This window comes from Alternaria rosae, assembly GCF_020736505.1.
Source record: "Alternaria rosae strain MPI-PUGE-AT-0040 chromosome Unknown BKA58scaffold_6, whole genome shotgun sequence".
Lineage (NCBI taxonomy): Eukaryota > Fungi > Ascomycota > Dothideomycetes > Pleosporales > Pleosporaceae > Alternaria > Alternaria rosae.
In genome coordinates, this window is record NW_025763575.1 from 1,985,608 (window position 1) to 2,005,775 (window position 20,168).

At 53.0% G+C, this 20,168-nt stretch overlaps 8 protein-coding genes across 8 annotated transcripts; 3 read left to right on the forward strand and 5 right to left on the reverse strand.

The window, feature by feature from the left end:
• Positions 1-79: 79 nt before the first annotated feature.
• Positions 80-1,453, reverse strand: BKA58DRAFT_198503 (mitochondrial K+-H+ exchange-related-domain-containing protein). Its single transcript, XM_046165782.1, has one exon. It carries the CDS (start codon positions 1,260-1,262, stop codon positions 273-275), a length of 990 nt encoding a protein of 329 aa, XP_046024547.1. The 5' UTR covers positions 1,263-1,453; the 3' UTR covers positions 80-272.
• A 1-nt stretch (position 1,454) lies between these two features.
• On the forward strand, positions 1,455-3,324 carry BKA58DRAFT_198480 (uncharacterized protein). Its single transcript, XM_046165780.1, has 2 exons — positions 1,455-3,128; positions 3,185-3,324. Exons 1-2 carry the CDS (start codon positions 1,852-1,854, stop codon positions 3,207-3,209), a joined length of 1,302 nt encoding a protein of 433 aa, XP_046024548.1. The 5' UTR covers positions 1,455-1,851; the 3' UTR covers positions 3,210-3,324.
• A 396-nt stretch (positions 3,325-3,720) lies between these two features.
• Positions 3,721-4,977, reverse strand: BKA58DRAFT_198486 (short-chain dehydrogenase/reductase-like protein). Its single transcript, XM_046165781.1, has 2 exons — positions 4,297-4,977; positions 3,721-4,214 (listed from the first exon to the last, which is right to left on the reverse strand). Exons 1-2 carry the CDS (start codon positions 4,820-4,822, stop codon positions 3,913-3,915), a joined length of 828 nt encoding a protein of 275 aa, XP_046024549.1. The 5' UTR covers positions 4,823-4,977; the 3' UTR covers positions 3,721-3,912.
• A 655-nt stretch (positions 4,978-5,632) lies between these two features.
• On the forward strand, positions 5,633-7,131 carry BKA58DRAFT_198510 (uncharacterized protein). Its single transcript, XM_046165783.1, has one exon. It carries the CDS (start codon positions 5,723-5,725, stop codon positions 6,971-6,973), a length of 1,251 nt encoding a protein of 416 aa, XP_046024550.1. The 5' UTR covers positions 5,633-5,722; the 3' UTR covers positions 6,974-7,131.
• BKA58DRAFT_198512 (uncharacterized protein) lies at positions 7,132-8,468 on the reverse strand. Its single transcript, XM_046165784.1, has 4 exons — positions 8,413-8,468; positions 8,271-8,362; positions 7,695-8,145; positions 7,132-7,618 (listed from the first exon to the last, which is right to left on the reverse strand). Exons 3-4 carry the CDS (start codon positions 8,095-8,097, stop codon positions 7,290-7,292), a joined length of 732 nt encoding a protein of 243 aa, XP_046024551.1. The 5' UTR covers positions 8,098-8,145; positions 8,271-8,362; positions 8,413-8,468; the 3' UTR covers positions 7,132-7,289.
• Positions 8,469-10,136: 1,668 nt separating this feature from the next.
• BKA58DRAFT_387320 (LAlv9 family protein) lies at positions 10,137-12,704 on the reverse strand. The gene is made up of 7 exons (XM_046170547.1): positions 12,548-12,704; positions 12,076-12,426; positions 11,847-12,018; positions 11,606-11,777; positions 10,930-11,557; positions 10,591-10,802; positions 10,137-10,539 (listed from the first exon to the last, which is right to left on the reverse strand). Exons 1-7 carry the CDS (start codon positions 12,595-12,597, stop codon positions 10,259-10,261), a joined length of 1,866 nt encoding a protein of 621 aa, XP_046024552.1. The 5' UTR covers positions 12,598-12,704; the 3' UTR covers positions 10,137-10,258.
• Positions 12,705-13,285: 581 nt separating this feature from the next.
• On the reverse strand, positions 13,286-14,739 carry BKA58DRAFT_412347 (Hog1-like MAP kinase protein; the record flags this gene model as incomplete). The annotated part of the gene is made up of 9 exons (XM_046172347.1): positions 13,286-13,352; positions 13,401-13,584; positions 13,632-13,710; positions 13,759-14,115; positions 14,165-14,264; positions 14,313-14,356; positions 14,406-14,535; positions 14,586-14,633; positions 14,684-14,739. 9 exons carry the CDS (start codon positions 14,737-14,739, stop codon positions 13,286-13,288), a joined length of 1,065 nt encoding a protein of 354 aa, XP_046024553.1.
• A 2,378-nt stretch (positions 14,740-17,117) lies between these two features.
• BKA58DRAFT_198687 (guanine nucleotide binding protein, alpha subunit) lies at positions 17,118-18,920 on the forward strand. The gene is made up of 6 exons (XM_046165785.1): positions 17,118-17,625; positions 17,680-18,025; positions 18,071-18,199; positions 18,252-18,381; positions 18,431-18,669; positions 18,717-18,920. Exons 1-6 carry the CDS (start codon positions 17,502-17,504, stop codon positions 18,814-18,816), a joined length of 1,068 nt encoding a protein of 355 aa, XP_046024554.1. The 5' UTR covers positions 17,118-17,501; the 3' UTR covers positions 18,817-18,920.
• Positions 18,921-20,168: the final 1,248 nt, after the last annotated feature.

A 20,168-nucleotide genomic window follows, 5' to 3' on the forward strand; every position in this document is an offset into this window, starting at 1 on the left:
GGGCTCAGAGCGATGGATAATAGTGCAGCCTGAGAGCTTTCGACATGTTGCCAGGGGACTCGTACTTGGGGCTGATACCTTGGAGACATCCCGGCTACCATGTCACCAGTCCGTCAATAAAGAGATTGATCGTATATCGTTATTTTCATAAAGCATCCAATCATACAGATGTCAACACTCTATGTGATATAGTACATATATAGCCTCCAACGCCCATGCTGTTTGTGAATCTTGAACCATGATATCGTACCTCGTTGGGACATGATATGGGATCATGACTTGGCTGCTCGTTTCGCCTTCTGCTTGCCCTCTTCAGCGACATCTTCAGCTTTGTCGTGTATCTTCTCCAGGATGTCCTCAGGCAGTGCGTCTTTCGCCCTTGTGCCGTTACCCCCAGCAGCCTTCTCCTGCTCCAGCTTCTCCTCTATCCTCTTCTCCTTTGACTTGATAGCATTCTCGACTTGTTCGACAGCGCGCTCAATCTCAACCTCCATGTCGGGTAGGTCAAATTGCTCGGCGATGAGCTTTCCGTTCCACCGTTGCAAAACCATGACGTCTTCAGTCTCGTTGTTGGTCTGCTGGTGCACGACATTGGCGACCTGCTGGGCTTGTTGTGGGGTTGGGTCGGGAGCAGCACGCGAGAGCGCGCGAGTTGGGTACATGAGTCCGGCTGTGTAGACTTGGTCGAGCGTGCCTGATGGAGCAGGGGTAGGGAGGTTGTGCTTGAGGAGGAATTCGAGGTGCTTGGAGCCGCTGAAGGCTTTCCAATGACTCCATGCCCGGTAGAGGACGTAGAAGAAGGGTAGATTGGGAATGACGGGGACGAGCATGAAGGGCGCGGTGAAGGGCATGATGACGACGCTCCAGATGAGTTTGGTGCGGTGCATGTTCTGCCTCTCTTTTGCCAGCTTCTCCAGCAGCCCAGACACTCTCTCTTGCGGCAGGTACTTTCCAGGGAACAGGACCTCATATTTTGCCTTTCCGTCCACAATGTCCTGCCTCCGCTTCGCCGTGAGGGCGGGTATGGTCTTGAGCCCCCATTCCTCGTAGGGTATGCGCTTCAGGGCCTGGTTGCCGTAGAAGGTGACTTTCTTCTTCCAGTCCCAGATGGCCTTTTCATCTTTCTCCCAGGCGACCCAGGTCTCATTGGCTTTTATGGTGATCTTGTCATAGTAGGAGCGATCCTTGGGGGCTTTCTCGTGCAGTTTCTCGCAGTAGATGAGGGAGCGACGCGTGGATATGGGCAGCAGGAAGAGACGCATCGTGGGATGGGAGGATCGTGGGGCTGGTGGGGGAGACGGTCTTGGTGGGTGGTTAGGTAAGCGCAATGCTGCGCGTATTTAACAAACTCTCAAGACAGGTGTGTGAGACATGACGCAGGTCGAGTCGCGTAGAGACCAAGGCACCGAAATCGTTAGCTGGCTGTCGTGTTGTCCGAATTTGACGACAGGCTACTGCGGACCCATGACCTCACCCCAGGCTAAGCATGCTGGCCAGCGCGCAATCCCTGTTTCCCTGATCGACGAACAAGCAATCTCCCCTTCGACGCCAACACCGGCCAGCGCGCGCGCACGCACCCAACGCTCCACCACCCCCAGGCGCACCACCAAACTCTAACCTTCTCGTCGTTCGCTGTTTCCTTGTCTTGTTTACCCGCACTGTTGCACTGCGCCCCGTCACTTCCTAGGCCGGACATGGTGTCGTTGCGACTCGTCTACTTTGCTCCCACGTAATCTCCCCCGGTGCTGATTCACTGCCAAGCCCTCGAAGCTTGCTGCGTGCAGGCAGGCGCGACACACCGGCTGGTGCTTGGTCGTGCGACGAGGAAGCCCCTCACATCTCCCCTCGAGGATGACCAGCACGCCCATGGTTGAGCCCCGAAAGAGCGACCCGGGCCATGGTACCAGCAGCAGCAGCAGCAATGCCCACCTCCGCCCCGACGCCGTCGTCCAGGGGAGCAGCCAGACATCGCAGGCGTCGACGCTGAACTCGTCCCACTCCAACAGCCACCACCTGCTGCCCTCGCCCATTCCGCCCCCCACCGCCTCGTCCCTCACCTCGACCCAGCGCCCCCAGTCGCGAGTCAGCGCCGTCTCCGGCAACTCCAAGGACAGTCAAGACGGCCTGCCCCCCGTCCGCAAGAGCCACTCGCAGTCGATATCCAGCACTCCACGCACGCTGGCGTCCTCTAACCGGAGCATAACCGCGAGCGCGGAGAACAGGGAGAGGCAGCGTGCCGTCCGCTCACTACCGCCCTGGGTCCAGTCCGCCGACGACGAAGACGAAAATGTAGACGCCTCCAGCCTGCTCCTACCAAGGACGCCCACCAACGTCCGCCATGCCAACCACAACTTCTGTCCGACCCCCAAGTCCAGCGTTCCAGGCCGCAAATTCGACCATGCTCGCGAGGGCGCTCCCGTGACCCTCTCGACGCCCGTCAGTGATAGCGCGCCCAAGTGGAAGCAGTTCACGCAGGCCTCCAACCACGACCGCCCTATCTCCTCACGTGGCCAGATCGTCGACGATGACTGGCTCAAGGAGAACATGCCCGACCTCGAGCAGAAGTGGGAGCCCATCGACAACGGCCTCGGCGACGAGCACATCAAGGGCTTCTGGCTCTTCACCTCGGAAAAGAGAAAGCGCCGGCTGATGCGCTTCCACAACACCATCATGAACCACCCCATGGTCCCCGCCTTGGTCCGCGCCATCGTCCTCGTCTTCTCTATCCTCGCCCTCTCGCTTGCGTGCTCCATCTACCGCCACTCGGACAATAATGGCTGTAGCAACAACTCGTCTACCTGGATGGCCATACTCGTCGACATTGTAGCTGTCCTATACACCATCTACATCACCTACGACGAATACACATCCAAGCCCCTCGGTCTACGCTCGCCCAACGCCAAAATGTCGCTTATCTTTCTCGACCTGGCCTTCATCGTCTTCGAGTCGGCAAACCTTAGTCTGGCTTTCCAGGCCCTGACGGATGACAAATGGGCATGCGTTGAATCCGATCGGACAAATGCGTGTCCATACCGACAGAGCATTTGTGAGAGGCAGAAGGGCTTGACAGCGACACTGTTAATTGCGTTGCTTGCATGGATTGCCACTTTTTCCATCAGCACGCTGAGGTAAGTTTACACATTCAAGCAACCCCACGGCTGCGTTCTTTACTAATCCACCACAGGTTGATCCACCGTGTAGCGAGGTAGTGCCTCAAACACCTCCATACATTCTCCCACACTCCCTCGGCCCTTCCACCACGCCACCTATATCCCCACACTACATTCCGACCCTTCAGCTTGACTGATCCACCTTTTGCATAGTACCAAGGAGCACGACCACCTCTTACACATGTCGGCCTTGTCCCCCCGGCGGCGATACCCTCTCCATTCGCACTCTCTCCGTTTTCCTAGTCGACTCCGTTCTCGTACACCCTCTGTTAGGTCCTTTTACTCTTGAAAGCTATGCATAGCTGCGGCGTTTTGGGTTTCTTTGTCCCTGCATTCTCCCTCAATCGACGATTTCCCCAAACCAGTTGTTTTCTTTTTTTTATACACTTTGGGACTTTCTTCGTCGTCACTTTACGTTGACTGGGTGTACATAGGGGTGTTGTTTTGAGGACTTGGGACGGCCTAAAGGCATAGCATAGTACAGAGTGATTAGTATAATCCACAAAATCAATGAAACAGATTAAACACTCATTTGCAGAAGATATCCTACTTATGTGGAAGAATGCCTCTTCCCCCACCTGATAGTAGTCACCCGGCTCTGTACCCTGAAGCTCGGTGCTCCCTTCACGACCATATGATATATGCTCCCAACCACCATGCCAATTTAAGCAGAGTGCACGAAATGTCCAAATTCCAGTCGAGCAAACCCATCCATCCGCCCATAACTCCATGCCACAGCACCTCACATACAGCTAAACCCCCCATCAACCGGCAGCCCAATCCCAGTAACCCACCCCGCATCCTCGCTCGCCAAGAAGACCGCCGCCCTAGCAATATCCTGCGGTGTACCTAGTCCGCCAAACGGATGTCTCGTCTCGACTTCTTTCTTCATATCCGCTGCTTCCGGTGTGAGTAGTGACGAGATGAAGGCCGTAGCTGTGTAACCTGGACAGAGGGCGTTGACGTGAATACGGTAGGGCGCGCAGTCCAGTGCAGCAGATTTTGTGAGACCCATGACGGCGTGTTTGGAGGTTGCGTAGCCCGCTATTCACAATGATCAGCTTTCCATTTCCTCAGAGACATCAAAGTCGCATGTTCAGAAAGAACAACAATGAAAAGAACTTACAAACCCCCACAGACCCCCTCAACCCATAAACACTACTCAAATTGATAATCCAGCCTCTATCCCCCCTCTCCCCCGGCTCCTGCCCCACCATCTGCTTACTCGCATACTTCGTACCCAAGAAAACACCTTTGATATTCACATCGACCGTCCGCTCAAAAGCCGCTTCTTCGTACTCCCACACGGGCCGACTCCCATGTTCACTCGCTTCCATGCTAATTCCTGCGTTGTTGACCATAATGTCGATTCTACCGTACTCTTGCACTGCGGCTTGGATCAGGGCTTGGACGTCGGTGGAGGAGGTTGTGTCGCATTTTACGAAGAGGGCTTTTGCGCCGAGGTCGTGAGCGGCGCGGACGGTGGTGGTCTGGGGAGAGGTGTCTGTGGCGTATTCTTGACGGGGGGTTTCGGTAATGTCGGAGCAGATGAGCGAGGCGCCTTCTGAAGCGAAGGCTAGGGCTGTGGCACGGCCGATTCCGGAGGAGGAACCGGTTATTACGGCGATTTTGTTGGCTAGACGGGGTGGCATCTTGATTATGATAGTGGTGGAGTTGTATGGAGTTGGAGTGAGGTTCGTGGGTGATGATCTTGGTTGTCTGTGTTTGCTATGGGATAAAGTAGCGTATTGTAATAAGAGAGAGACTTGACGTAGATAGGAAGAAAGATGATAATGACAAGTAGAAGTGAAGTAAAAGTGATATCAAGTACGAGTACATATACTAGACTGCTCAAGTGACTATCAAGCGAATGGGCGTATCTAGTGAGGGGTTAGTCTATGCGGAGAAAGTACATCCTCGGTCCTGGAGTAAGATCAGGCAGACATGCTTCTAGCAGACTCCTTCACTGGTGGATCTCAATAGAGTGTGATTGAAGTAAGGCAGCTGATCTAGCGTCGATCGTAGCCCGGGGCGTAAAGTGACACTCGAATACATTCCGTGCAAAGGTCGCGTATGAGGTAGCGCGGAATGTGGCGTTTGCTATTAGGCTGACATCTTCCGTATAAAGGATGGGCACTTGTCTACCTGGTGGGTCTAGACATTTGGCCCTTTGCACTATGCATATACGCATGCGCATGTATCCGTAAGTAGCAAATGGCATGAGGTTGGCCCTTTCCTGAGTACTCGTAGTAGCCGAGGTCCTAAACTGGGGTAGGCAAGGCAGACTACGACTCAGGATAGGTTAGAGGTCTAGATCGAATGCTGCAAAGAGCTGTGCTAGCGGCGGTCATGGTAATGTAGAGCTGTCGGAAGCTGGCATGCAGCAATGGATGGTGGGGTCGTGGGGTAATCCGGAAAGCGCGTTGCCCGACAGGGATCACCCGCGTAGCCTCACATGCACGTCATAATGTAGATTTGCTTCACGCGACAACACAGAGCATTCCAATTCTCTACACATCTTGATCTAGAGATATCTCTTTCTTTAGCGCAAGATGTCAACACGACCTAACAAAGACGAGCCTTTCCCATGGCACCTCGGAGTCTACGACGCACACTGCCACCCCACAGACACCATGTCGAGCATCCAAACCATCCAAAACATGAAAGCGCGCATCCTCACCGTAATGGCAACCAGAGCCGAAGACCAAGACCTCGTCTTAGCCACCGCAAACGAGCACAGCATCCGATCGGCCAACCCATCTCAATGGACAAAAGAAGAATGCATCGTCCCCTGCTTCGGCTGGCACCCCTGGTTCTCCTACCAAATGTACATCTCCGAGCCGGGCTCTAAAGGAGAAGGAACAGAAGAACAGCCAGCCCCCCTAACCGGCCAAGCGAAAATCACCCATTACCAATCCGTTCTTCAACCCCACCGCCCAAACCCCAGCCCAGAAGACCTCCAAACCTATGCTTCCCTCCCCGACCCCACACCCTTCTCCTCCTTCCTCCATCTCACCCGCCAACACCTCCTCCAGCACCCCTTTGCACTAATCGGCGAAATCGGACTCGACCGCTCCTTCCGCATCCCCGAGTCCTGGACCGGTAACCCTGACCTCTGGGCGAAGCGCAACAGTAATCTCACGCCGGGTGGTCGCGAGGGAAGGCGTCTCACGCCTTTCCGATGTAGTCCTGCGCATCAGAAGATCATATTTAGAAAGCAGCTTGATCTTGCGGCGGAGATGGGTAGGGCGGTTAGTGTGCATGGGGTGCAGGCTCATGGACTGGTGTTGGAGGTCTTGGCTGAGACGTGGAAGGGGTGCGAGAGGCAGGTGTTGAGCAAACGGGAGAGGAAGAAGAGGGGGAGGGATCATCCGGGTGCGGAGGCGGCGTTGGAGGCTGATGAGATGGGCGAAGGTGATGCTGATGGTGGTACTACTACAAAAGATGACAGTCCCAAGCCGTACCCGCCGCGCATCTGTCTGCATTCATATTCTGGTTCCCCGTCGAATTTTGCTCAGTACTTGCGTCCAGAGATTCCTTGTAAGATCTTTGCTTCGTTTAGTACGGCGATTAATCTGTCGGATGCGTTGGATGAGGAGGAGACGCCACAGGCTTTTCAGGATATTATTAAGATGGTACCGGATGATATGCTGCTGGTGGAGAGTGATTTGCATACTGCGGGTGATGAGATGGATAGGAGGTTGGAAGATATTATACGGAGGATATGCGGGATCAAAGAATGGGTGTTGGAGGAGGGTGTGAAGAGGCTGGGGGAGAACTGGAAGACCTTTGTTTTTGGGTGAAAGCTGATATGCTTCGATAAATATTTGAGTTTTGTAGAGATTTCCATAGAGGGGCCGGGAGGTAGTCACTGAGATCTGCAGTCGTGGACGATAAGGCCACGAGGTACTGAAATTCACCCGGCCTGTGTATCTGAGTCGTGTAAAAAAGGTGTTGATGCAATGTAGCTATCAGGCGTCACTTAAATTCTAGGAATTTTGGGCAAATGTCATCGTATTTTGCCATCCGGACCCACTATTGGGTAGATGTAGCAGTCATGTCCATATCATCTCAACTCATTACACACCAGTTACCAGTATCATCCCTATCCATCTCAAATCAGACCAATTCCTTGTGCATTTCGAAGACCTGAGCCTTAGTACCAGACAGCACCATAGCAGCCGCCAGATCCTCCCTGAAGCCAACCTGAGGGCCAACATCCTCCTCTTCCATGTCTTCACCGTACTCGTCTGTCCACATCGTGACTCGCTTGTGCTTCTCGTCGTACTTCCAGTCACCATAGTATATGGTGTTGACTGGAGTCCATGGATGGTACGACGAGACCTCCTTCAAAGCCTCCGGGCCGGCCCAACCAGGGATGTGCTCGCCGGGGTACAGCTTCCGAGTCCGAATCGTCTTCAAGTTGGGCAGCTTGGCGAGTACGAGGCCTGTTCAAGAGTTAGTTTTGTTACTCTTGCATAGTCCAGGTGCACTTTGCAGTGTGTTGGATGGGTAGAGACTTACTGAGCATGGTACGGTATGCGCCAGTGTAACAAAATAACTCGTTGACCCGGTTCCAGTGCTCGTGCTCATCGTTGGCGAACTCCAAGATCTCTGCATCTTCGTACCACTGGTCCTCGGTTGGCTCTGGCATGCCGGGGAACTTGAGCTTGGGTAGATAGTCCCAAGAGTGGCTGTAGCTGAACTCCGGGGCTGCCGGTCCCTCGCCAATCAAGGTGATTGTTCGAACCGTCTCAGGATACGCTTCATCCACCCCAAGTCCAATCAAAAACGCTCCAACGCTCGCAAAAGTAGGATAAATGATGACGTTCTCAGTAACAGAAATCTTCTTACCGTATGGAAATGCCACAGCCTTATTGATGCTCTTGTTGACCAAACGCATCTTGCTAAGGTCCGTGACACTCATTTGGCTGCCGATCTCGCCCACCACCTCAAAGGGGAGGCTCAAGACGCCCTGAATTTGTGGTGAATTCAACGTTCTCGGAGAGACAAGGGAGGGTACGGATGGATGAGCAAGAAGAAATGAATGAAGAAAGTAGGAGAAGAAAAGATGATAGAGACAGAACTCGATTGACTTACCTTGCTGGCAACGGCGGGCGGTTCATCCTCGTCCTCGTCCTTAGAGAGCAACAGCTTGACAGCATGCCAAGTACAGGGGTTGTCGCCGAGCTCTGTACATTTCAGCATACGTTGAGAACATCCGAGATGTAATAGATCTGACGGTCAATGGACACTCCACGCTTCTTGAGTTCCTCCTTGAAACTCTCAACAAAAGCTGAAGCTGTTAGCATGACTAGAAGACCGCTGAGTGTGAATTGAACTTGCCTTCGAGGTGTCTAGCGATGAGTGCTGTAGCAGCCTTTCTGGCCTTCTTAGCGACCAGGGCTTCAACTTTGGCGGCCTGAATAGCTCTGCTGGCGGCTAGCTCTGCATCGTGCGCAACTCTAGCGGTGTGGGCAACAAGTTGAACGGCTAATGCTAGATCACCAAGCTCGGAGACTGATGAAGCAACGTCGGGAAGGGGAGGATCTGGGGTGCTGGGTATTTTGACTACCGACGCTACGTCATTGTTCTGGGAGGCGGATGGCGCATCACCTGCAAACAGAGATGCTGGGGGGTCGGACATCTTCAGGCAAGTAGTCTCAAGGTAGTGTACAAGAGTAAGGAAGGTTGAAGCTGTCAAAGGCAAAGCTTTGATCAAAGTAGATGAAGTGTCAACTCAAGACTGGGGTGGGGTGAGGAGGTAAAGGGAGACGCGGGGAGCCAGCCTTTATATAGCTGAGATTTGAGCAGTTTAAGCTTGGGCCCAAGACGCGCCTCGCGTTCTCCAGGCAGCTTTGTTGATAAAGGTGAATGTGAGAGGTGTTGATCAAAACAAGAGACGCGTGGTGAGGAGCGCGAGCGTGGGCGGTGAAAGCAGTGTAGAGACCTAATCGGGTTTCACCGGGGCGAGAGGACGAGGTGCCGGCAAGCGAGAACATCAAAAGTGTCGCAAGATGCATCGGGAGCTGTTGTCGTTTGGATATGATGCCAGCTTTGCTCAAGTACTCGGCGGCGTTGGGATGGAATTGGGGGAAAGTGACATGGCAGGCAGCATGATTTCCAGGTGCCAAATGCAACACGACCGTGAGAGGAAAAGGTGGTATCGAACACTGCACTGGTGTGGAGCGCACCGCGACATTGATTCGTACCCGCCGTGGCATGGAACTTTCGAAGTGGCTACCGAAGCCGGAGCAAGGACAAACGCGCACACCGCATATTCCCGACGGACGTTCTGCGAATGCAATTGAGCAAGAAGGCAAAAATGAGAGCAATGCTTGAGCATGAGCAGTTCGAATGATTGCACCAGGTTCAGCCATGTTCTGCTGGCATGAAACCATCTCTACTACAGAGCCTGCAAAAGAAGCACAACATTTGATGAAGGAGACATTGGAGAGAAGGAGCTCGCAATAGAAAAGAACCAGAAATACAGGCAGATGAGATGTGAGAACCGCACCTAGCTTTGCAACACGCGATACTGGGCCAAATTACATGTTAGTCTTCAACACTCACACCCGGAGGATCAACTGCTTCATAGACCCAGCGTCGGATACAATGCACATGATAAAGGCGACGCCGAGATGAGACATCAGGAATTGAAAAGGTCATAAGTAGCGCCTGACATCGAGGCGACGATTTCGAAGTGGGGAAGAACGGAGAGTGGTGACAATCAGACGTCTGATGAGGCGCGAGACGGCCAAGACGCTAATGACTAAACTGCCCTTCTCCCCTAGGTAACATTGCGCAGGCACGACAAAGATACTAGTATAGTGCCTATGCTTATCATTGGATCAGACGCGTTTGCGTTGGCCCCTTTAACAGAAGCGGATTTACCGTAATCTTTTCCAAAATAGAACATGAGCACAGAACCCAAAAGCCAGTCCATCTGTAAGGTGCACATTAGAACAAGTGAGATACCATATATTTACTTCGTCGAAACGAACGCTATAGATCGCTGCATTAAATTGCTGCTCTTGTAATTGTGCGAACACTAACACTCTGTGCGCCTCGCCATAAATATCCCTCTTTCATTCCTTCCCAACACCTTCCTTATCTTTCTCGGCGTCAAAGAACAAGCTTCTCCTCTTGACATCCGGCGGCGGCGGACTAGCGGGGGTGTCACCCACAATTGCTTCTTTGTCTCTCTTGAAGTCTTCCGCTCTCTTGATATCGCCCGGCGGAGGGGAAGATACTGGTGTCTTTGTCCCCCATCCTTTCCTCTTTTCGCTCGCCCAGGTGCCCCAGCTGGAGAAGTAGGCGCCGGCGCTTGCTTTTGCGTTCGTGAGATCGGGAGCTTGAGGTGCTTTCCCTGTTTAGTCATCAGCATCAGTGTGCATGCAAAGCGACATGTCTGACTTACACTTCTTTGCATCTTCGATGGGCCTCCCTTCTTTCTCAGCTTGCAATCGCGCTTCCTCAGCTCTCTTCCTCTGTGCCTCACGCATGGCTTCCATCTCCGCCCACAGGCGATTGTATGCAGAGCTGACTTTTTGCTGACCCACTGCTAGCTGTTTACCCAAGACTTCCCTCGACTTTTCTAGTCTTTCGTCAAGATGCATTTCTGCTACCTGCCTAATCGCCACGCGAGCATCAGCACACATACGCCAAAAGATACGGCTTGGAAGGTTGTGTTGGAAAACAAACTAAGTGACTGCTTTAGTCGGGCTGATGGGGATATGGAAAGAATGAGGGAACGTACTGTGCTAGTCGGCGTTGAACGTCTTCCATTGAGAGACCGCCAGAGCAGGGGTGTTTGGGGTCAACGATGTCGAAAAGGTGAGAATCGGTAAACTTGTTCCAGATGCGGAAATTCTCAGTCTGCATCCAGGCGTGTACCCACTCATTTGAGAATTCGCTTGCTGGATCTCCCTCTACTTCAGAAATCAAGTTCTCCTTGTGTGCGTTCTTTTCCATGTAGAGCTTGTACTTGACGGAGCTGAGCATGGCGAGCAGATACTCTTCAAATTGCATGCGAATGAACTCTTCGCTGCCAGCATATCCGTGGTCCTTGGGTCGCGCTGGGTCTGCCTCATCCCAGGTATCATTGACTGTCTGCGTCAAGAAGTCCATCCATCTCCGGTCTGGCGTTGACAAGATTGATGCCTGTCGGAGCGCAGCCGAGGTGATGTTTACAGTGTGGTCATCTAAGTTGATAAGAATGTCGCTGTATCGGTCTCTTTGCTGGAGCAACAACGAGTTTGTAGAGCCGACAATGTAAGACTTCGTGTCTTGATCTGCAAGTATATCAAGCTGCTGAAGCGGTGTATACGGTCCAAACAGCGAGCCTGTACCGAAAAGTTGGAGCGGAAGACCCATGTATGCCAACACTGATTCTTGTTAGTATATCGCTTGTATTGATGAGAACATGCACTGACAGGAAGCGCGCTCCGATGTCTTTAATGAAGTGGGCATGACACACTTTTCCTCACACGAATTGAACTTGGGATCAGCAGCATCTTGTAGGTGGCGAATAAGGCCGGGTATCAGTGAAATAAGAGCAAATTGCATCATGCATAATCGTTCGCAATGGGAGCCGAAGAAGAGGACCTGAATTCCGTCAGTTTTCCCTCATGTTCGTGGCACGATACTTCAACTTAAAAAAAAGATGAAACGTACCTTCGGCTGAAGCAGCGCACATTTGAAAAGAACCAAAGTCTGCCATTTGAACTCGTGGATTAACTCGCGCAGGGAGATACCAAAGTAATGGTCTTGCTGCCCTTCCTGATTCTTAAGTAGCTGTGGGAGACTTTCCGTAAAGCGCTCCAATATCTCGATATCGGTGAAGTCTCTACGCAAGTGTGAGTTTCACATCGCCCTCGATTTCCAGTATGAGAGCCCAACGTACTTCTGATTGAACCACAGCTGGGTGACAACGCCCAGCTGCGCTTTTATAGCCCCAAAGTGCTGCGGGCTATCGCTGATGACAACGACAGCCTTTTGCACCGTGCTCCTTGTAACCTCCGCCGGCCGATCGATAAGCTTGCTTGCATCGAGTTGTCGCGTACACGATATACCAAAGAGTGAGGTAGCGGGTGAGGTCGAGGTCTGAGCGCGGCGGAGCGTAAAGTATGAGTAGTCTTCGGCAGAGGCATGCGCGCCATCGCTCAGGGCCATGAAGGGCAGCAGCGACCAGTCGTTGTCTACCGCTGGGTCTGTTCCCTCTTCTGCCCCGAGCCATGTTTCCACTTCTGGGCCTCTGCATTGAAAAGTCAGCCATTCATTCGCATCATATAGCCATCAGGTTATTGTAAGTTGCCCAGTATCCTGCCTCCGTCTCTTTCCGTACTCGCATCTCTAGTTGTAAAGGAGAAGCTTACCGCGCATGGTGGAAGTCCACGACGCAGACAAGTGGGTTGAGAGTCGCCATTGTCGTGCGATGGAAGTGCTATCGCATAGCATTCACTTTATGTACAAACAAAGGTTGTAGGGCCATAGGGACCAGGCTCGCGTCCTTGAGTCGTTGCGGACGCGCTCAGAGCGGTGACGAAACAGCGGTCCCTCAATCAGCCTTACGGCGCTAGTCAAAGCCTCGGCGATCTCCACCCGTTCCCAGGTTAGGGAATGCCCGAGATCCTCCGCCACGGAAACCAGAACAGATCTGGAGACCTTTTTTTTTTATCTCACCTATACATCATGCAGTCTTTGACTTGAGCACTGAGCATCCGTGATGTCATGCCCGTTGGTGACGAATGCGGTCATTGCATTGGAGCACATTAACAAACACCTTCTCCTAATGTCAAGGGAAGTGAAGAATAACGTATGTTTGATAATATGATTTCACATTCCTACCTATGTCGACCATGACCTTCAATTCCACCATAACATTCCTTTCGTGTACCAGTCATGGTGATCCAAATGCCAAAGACAAGCCCATGCTCCATCTACCGCGCACCTTCATGTCACATAGGTCCAACGGACGAGACCTTGGGAATCATTGGGAACAGCAACTCCGCCTGCGCCAGGCAGATGATACATCGAGCCTCGGCAACTGCATACTTCGTTGTCTTGGAGACTGAATATTGTTGTAGCTCGAGATTGGTAGACATTATGTGTATTTAACTGCCGTTGTTCTCCTCCTGTGCTGCGGCATCTACGTTGTGGTAGTCCAGGATTTCAGAGTACCTGCATTATGTCAGCTATGGCTACGTAACGCTCTGGGGGTATACGTACATCATGATTTTCCAGGTGTCGACAGGTAGGTCTGCATCGTTGAATGACCAGTCGAACTTCTCCTCCGCGACTGGCTCATCAGTCGGGTCGTGGTATGGAGCGAGGTATGGGTGGGCAAGGGCCTGCTCCGCTCGCACACGCTTCTTCGGGTCAAACACCAACATGTTCTCTAGGAGATCGACGGCTAGATTGTGTCAGTCCACGCTCTCTTTATTGATGATGCAAACTGACCTTGAGGCTCGGCGTTCTTGAACTTGTTGGAGAGGGGTTGTCGTTCGCGCTTGGGAAGTGACTGGACGAATCGCAGTGTCTGGGGAAGTCAGCGAAATTGCTTTGAAGGTTTTATGCATCTACTTACGTTTTCACTGCAAATGGTCTGGATCACATCATCTGGGGGAGTACCCAGAAGCTCGGTGATGATGGAGAACTGGTTCACGTGGTCCTTGCCGGGGAAGAGCGGCTTGCCCTCGAGCATCTCAGCGAAGATGCAGCCTGCACTCCAGATATCAACCTCGACGTCGTACTTTTGCCATGTGAGCATGATCTCAGGCGCTCGGTAGTATCGGGTAGAGACGTAACCCGTCATCTGAGGGTCCTGTATACGGGCGAGACCGAAGTCGCAAATCTTGAGATCGCAATTCTCGTTGACGAGGATGTTGCTGGGCTTCAGGTCGCGGTGCACGACACCAGCGGAGTGGACGTATTTCAGACCACGCTTTTCAGGTCAGCGCATTTTCTTGGATGGTTGAAATTTTGCCACACACCAAAATCTGGTACAGGAAGTATTGGATGAACTGCTTCTCCAGCGGTCTGGAGGTGAGCAGGCGGTGGAGGTCGGTTCCGAGGAGCTCGGTGACGAAGTAGCTGGGCGGGTTAGTACTTGCTTGGGTTGGCGGTAATGTGGCTACCTACATGTCCTCGAGGGGAGAGATGAAGATGTCGCTCAGGCTGATGATCTGGTCGGTGTTAGAGTTTTCGCTGGGGACTGGCTGCTGCATTGCCCACATTCTCGTGTCGAAGATGCTTCAGAAGCTTCAACTCGCGGTATGTCCGCTTCGACAGGACCGGAGTGCTGAAGGGCTTCATGATCTTCTTGATGGCTACCGCCTGGCTGGTAAGCTGGTCCTTGGCTGAGCTGCGCCGGAGTCAACAATCAATTCGTGTCTGGTGGTGTGGATGCCGTACCAGACGAGACCAAAGGCGCCCATGCCCACGGGCTGCAGGTCGGTGTACCTTGTCGATGTCAGTTGTGCCAGAAAACGCAATGTGGGGTATGTCCGCACCTGCTGGTAATCTCGAAAGTGGTGCCAAAAATCTGGGCGCGTACGAATTCCGCCATGGTGAAGGAAGGGGATTATGATGATGCGACAGGCGCGAGGACGGGTCTTTGTCGAAAATTGGGGTGGTGGTGGTGGAAGAGGGCGAGTAGGAAGCCGTGGGGTAGTCGCGAATACGTCGGGGCTCTAGTTGCACGTTGACGCTGCTAGATCAGGGCGGCTTCTATTGGGCTCGGTGGCTGGGTCCGGCAATGAAGGGCTTGCGCGAGAACGGCTCCGAGGAATCCTTTTCGCAGGCTTCAGAATTTGCACCAGGGATGTCGCGAGCGTCGACGGCTGGAACACGTTGGGGTTTGCTGATTGCCGCTTGGAGTCCAATGTTGACAGTAAGCGGGTCGGCGGAGACAATCGAGGCACCGACGGGATGACCTCAGACTATGTGCAACACAAGGATGAGGCTCGAGGGCGTGGCGAAGATGCAGATCAGTGCGGAAAGGAAGAGGTGAAGGTAAGAAGACAACGAGGGGCAGGCACCAAATGCGATAGAGGGACACATGCACATGGCCCGCGCACCAGTGTCGCTCACGCAGGTTTCGGCTTCTTCTGGTGACGTCACGATGGATTTTCGAGTTTTCCATTACAGCCTGTGCTTCACGTCTAGCGCAGGCATTTACCGTGCTTCTACTGGATACGGCTGAAGGTTGCGACACGCCATCACAACGATGTCTGCTGTCTCGTCCATGTACCCCACTACCACCTCGAAGCTCTTTCCGTATTCACTCCCATTCACCCCTCATTTCACGTGGGAAGTGGCCCGTGCACTACGTTGGCTGCCCTGAACGGTGACATGCAGCTGTCTTACCTTCTCCTTCTGACACTGTACGGGCAGACACCACCTGGGCATGCCTGGGCAGCTGGACCTTCCCTGGGTGTAGGACCTGAGCTAGGTCTCCCTGCTGATATCATATCTACTTATTACTGATCAAATCATGGGGAAGGTAGGCCATAATGAGAGACATACACGGCGTTTTCTAACAATGCCCACGTTCCGCTATCGAATACATTGCGTACAAGTCAGCAAATTGATACGCTGATATGCTATTACATCGATACCGTAAATGTTAGCCAGAGCACAAACGTCTTTGAACTTTTCACTATCCACGGCGGTACCTGATTTCAAGGGCCGATTGCCAGCCCTCGTGGCATCCCTGATATGACATTGCGTAATGCTTCGTTTGCGGCTCGCGCCGACCGTGTGTGAATGGTATGCTGCGGCTATCACGGAACAGGGCCACTACCACACGAAACGTGCAAGCGATTGCTGACATGTGGCCCTAGTGAATCTGTCTGTTTGACATTCCCGAACAGATACAATGATAATGCACGACATCAGAACATGTCCCAGGTGCATTGTCCGCAAAGGTGGGGAGCTGGGCCCGACACATGTATCTGTCAGCTTTCAGCTAGCGTCCTTCACAGCTAGCCAGTCTTGTGGCAGGACGCTCGCATTCAACTTCAGTCAGGGCCATTGGATGAAAGTACCCAGCTTAAATTAGAACCCTTTACATTGGGGGGACCAGCCCCACGGACACGTCTAACTCGAAAACGCCGTTGCATGTCGTTCAGGTGGAGTTGGCGCTGGCTGGGCGACGACGTAAACTCTATCGTAGAGGCGTTCCAGATTGAGACCCTCCAAGATTGGGGGCTGAGCTGGTCGGAGCGATTGGTCGATTGGACGGGGGAGACATCGTGAAGCCAACAGAGGTGTAGCACCGCAAAGTGCAGACTGCAGGTACTGTATATAGACGTTTGGAGGCACAACTGCAGCGCGTAGTGCAGGGGCCGTTGTATCAAGGGGCCGCCGTGAAGGCAGTGTTGGAAAGCCGCGGGTCGTAAGCCGAGCTCTTGAAGCACAAGGCCAATCTGCCAATGATAGAGGCACGTCGGATCTGGCAGCCACGCTCCATGGCACGACGGCGTACCTAGGTAGCACACGACCTCGAGCGTTGTTAGGGCACCAACACCTCCATTACCTTGCGTCGCATCGCATCGCATCCCCACTGCCAGTTTCCGCCAGCACTATTGCATTCTGCCTCGCTTCAGCGCGTCCTGTTCCGCTGCTTGGCTCGTGCCATTTACCCTGATCGCTGCCCTAGCATCCACGATTGGATGAGGCTTAGCAGCATCGCGCCTGCTGCCATCATCGCCTTCACATTCATCACCCATTCGTGATTCACGATTTGCGCTGCGAGAAGAACGGCCCACGCATCTGTATCACGCCTCTTGCCACGCGCACCTCCCACAATCAATATCCCCAGGCACTGCGTTGGCGCCGGGCGACGTTGTTGTTGGTTGCACCTTCTCCAGATCCCGCGCCTTCCTCATCAACTTACTGGGGAAGGCACCTCCGCACGAGCCACTGGCAGCCCTGGAGTCTCCGATCTAGCTCACCAAGACGACCCTACCAACCATACAACACCACCACCACCGTCGCATTCCAAACCCCAGCCCGTCCTCGCGCGCCAGCCCGACCCCGCTCCCATTGTTGCCGCCGTCCACGCTGGCGACGACGCTGCCGCGCCCGCTCACCTCGCGAGGCCCCCTTTGACGGAGCTGCGTGTCGGATTAAGCCGACCAAGCGTCACCACAGCTCCAGCAACGCGCCAGCCGTCACGCCGCCATCCGGACCAGAGCCTCGCTCCCATCGCTGCTTCCACTCCACGCCGACGGTTCTGCGACGCGCTGAGCCTCGTGCTCCATCATTATCCCGTGCCCGACTCCCCCCCAACGCCCGCGGCCGCGAGCCGCACCACACGCCGGCATTATGGGCATCTGCATGAGCACCAACAACGACGATGTCGAGCAGAAGAAGCGCAGCCAGGCTATTGACCGCAAGCTCGAGGAGGACTCGCGACGGTTACGGCGGGAATGCAAGATCCTGCTGTTGGGTGAGTAGCTCCAGCCTGTCTGCGTGCCAACGCAATAATTAACACATCCTACAGGCTCCGGAGAGAGCGGAAAGTCGACCATCGTCAAGCAGATGAAGATCATACATCAGAACGGCTACACGCAGGAAGAGCTCGCCATGTACCGCCTGACCATATACAAAAACGTCATTGACTGCGCAAAAGCCCTCATTGGCGCCATGCGACAATTCGACGTTAGCCCCGAGAAGCCAGGCAACGCCCAACTCTGCGACTACCTGCTCGACTACACAGTCGACCCCGACCCTGAGAAACCCCTCGATGTACGGGTAGGCCAGGCCATCACATCCATGTGGAGCGACCCATGCGTCGGCAAAGTCCTGGAGCACTCGAGCGAATTCTATCTCATGGACTCTGCGCCATAGTATGTTTGCGCATCATCTCCCCGTTTTTCCACTAACGTTTGCAGCTTCTTCGATGAGGTAGAACGGATATCCGACCCCAACTATGTACCAATCGAATCCGACGTCTTGCGGGCGCGTACCAAGACCACCGGTATATACGAAACACGATTTACAATGGGTCAGCTCAGCATACAGTATGTGCACTGCTTCAAACCGTGCTGTCGTTGTCGGGCTAACATGAAACAGTATGTTCGACGTAGGGGGCCAACGGAGCGAGCGCAAGAAATGGATACACTGTTTCGAAAACGTCACATCAATCATCTTCTGCGTGGCATTGAGCGAATACGATCAAGTCTTGTTAGAAGAAAGCTCACAAGTATGTCATCACGTCCAGCTTCTTGTCTCCTACTGACTCGCGCCTGCAGAACCGAATGATGGAGAGCTTAGTGCTCTTCGATTCGGTAGTCAATAGCCGGTGGTTCATGAGGACCAGTATTATCCTGTTCCTCAACAAGGTCGATCTGTTCAAAGCGAAACTTGCGCGATCTCCACTTGGCAATTACTTTCCAGATTACTCTGGTGGGAATGATGTCAATCGTGCCGCCAAGTACCTGTTGTGGAGGTTCAACCAGGTCAACCGAGCACACTTGAACCTATACCCTCAGTAAGAAGCCCCCCTCACGAACCCCTCACGCATGCTGACCTTATTAGCCTAACACAAGCCACTGATACATCCAACATCCGGCTCGTCTTTGCCGCTGTCAAGGAAACAATACTGCAGAACGCGCTAAAAGACTCCGGCATACTATGATCGTCTACGCAGCACCGACCCCAACTCTTGACGGCCACGCATACGAACTATGAGTGCTCCGACATGCTCAGCTTCCTCCTTCCGCCATACCCATACATTTACATAATACACGAGCCCTTTACGATCATTACTCCCGATCGTGCCATTCATGATGCACATCCTCGGTCACGAAACGGGAACTTTGGGAGATATCATTGCCTCTAGCTATCATACAAAGAGCGCAGCATTGGTGTTTTTGGCGTTTAAAGATTCCCTGGGACCTGCTCCTTCCTTCTTGTCTTGGATAATGGGCCTGTTTTCATCGGAACATAACTTCTCTCTGCGGGGTCGGGTTTCTTCGACTGCTGAACTTTGGTTCCCCTTTACCTCCCCCGAAATCTCGTTGTTCTTTTCCCTTTTTCCCAATATGTCACTATGGACTGAGAGAGATAAGCCGGAGAGAGAGGCCAGAGAGGAAAAAAGTTGAATGCGCACCCCCATTCTGAATTCCCCTCCCCATCAGTACGGGGTTTCGCCCGCGAGGAGAGGACTTGTATGCTATATAGTCTCTCTTTTACGATATGCCTTTTATTTGTGTCTTATTCGATCACATCTTTTTACTTTTCTCTGTCTCTCGCGTCATGGTCAAATAACGGAGGAGGAACTCTGGACAGTTTTATCGACTCATAACTACGACGGCCCTTGTGCGACGGTTTCTTCATGGCTCCCCCCGATAGCGTTCGCGCAGATATAATGTACGCCACCACTTTCGAATACCAATACAGATGTTATTGAACTGCAAACAACAAGTATGATCCACAGTAGTTTCGCATTCTCGTGAATCGGTTTCAAGCAACAACGCATGCATTCAGCGCAGGAGCAGTTGCTACCAACGCCAACGTACTTTTTTCGCGTCTCAGGATTAACACGTTCCTACGAAAGCACCGGATACCGAACTCGGATTTCGCAAACGTTGATTGGTGGCTTTATCATCCCTTCCTTTCGCGCAACAAGCCAACCTTACACCCTGTTCGTCAAATCCCCATCATCACAATGTAATCAATATAACCCGAATAGTCGCGCCGCAACGTGCCGAGACCGCGCGTCCCTCTTTGTTAACTGCGCATTTGCGCAAAGTGTGATGAGGAATTGGACGATGGTTCAAAGAAACGCAAATGATGTGTGATGTAGGACTTTGAAAGCTAAACTTGTTGGTCAAGTTAACTAGCTTCCATTGGGGTGCAAGGGCTGGAGAAGGCTGTTTGGCTGTGTAAGGGATAGGGAAGGGTGTTTAGAATCACGCGGTTGTTTGGCGGAGCTGGGAGACATTTGGCTTGGTATTCATTTGTTTCAACATCGACATTAAGCTAAGG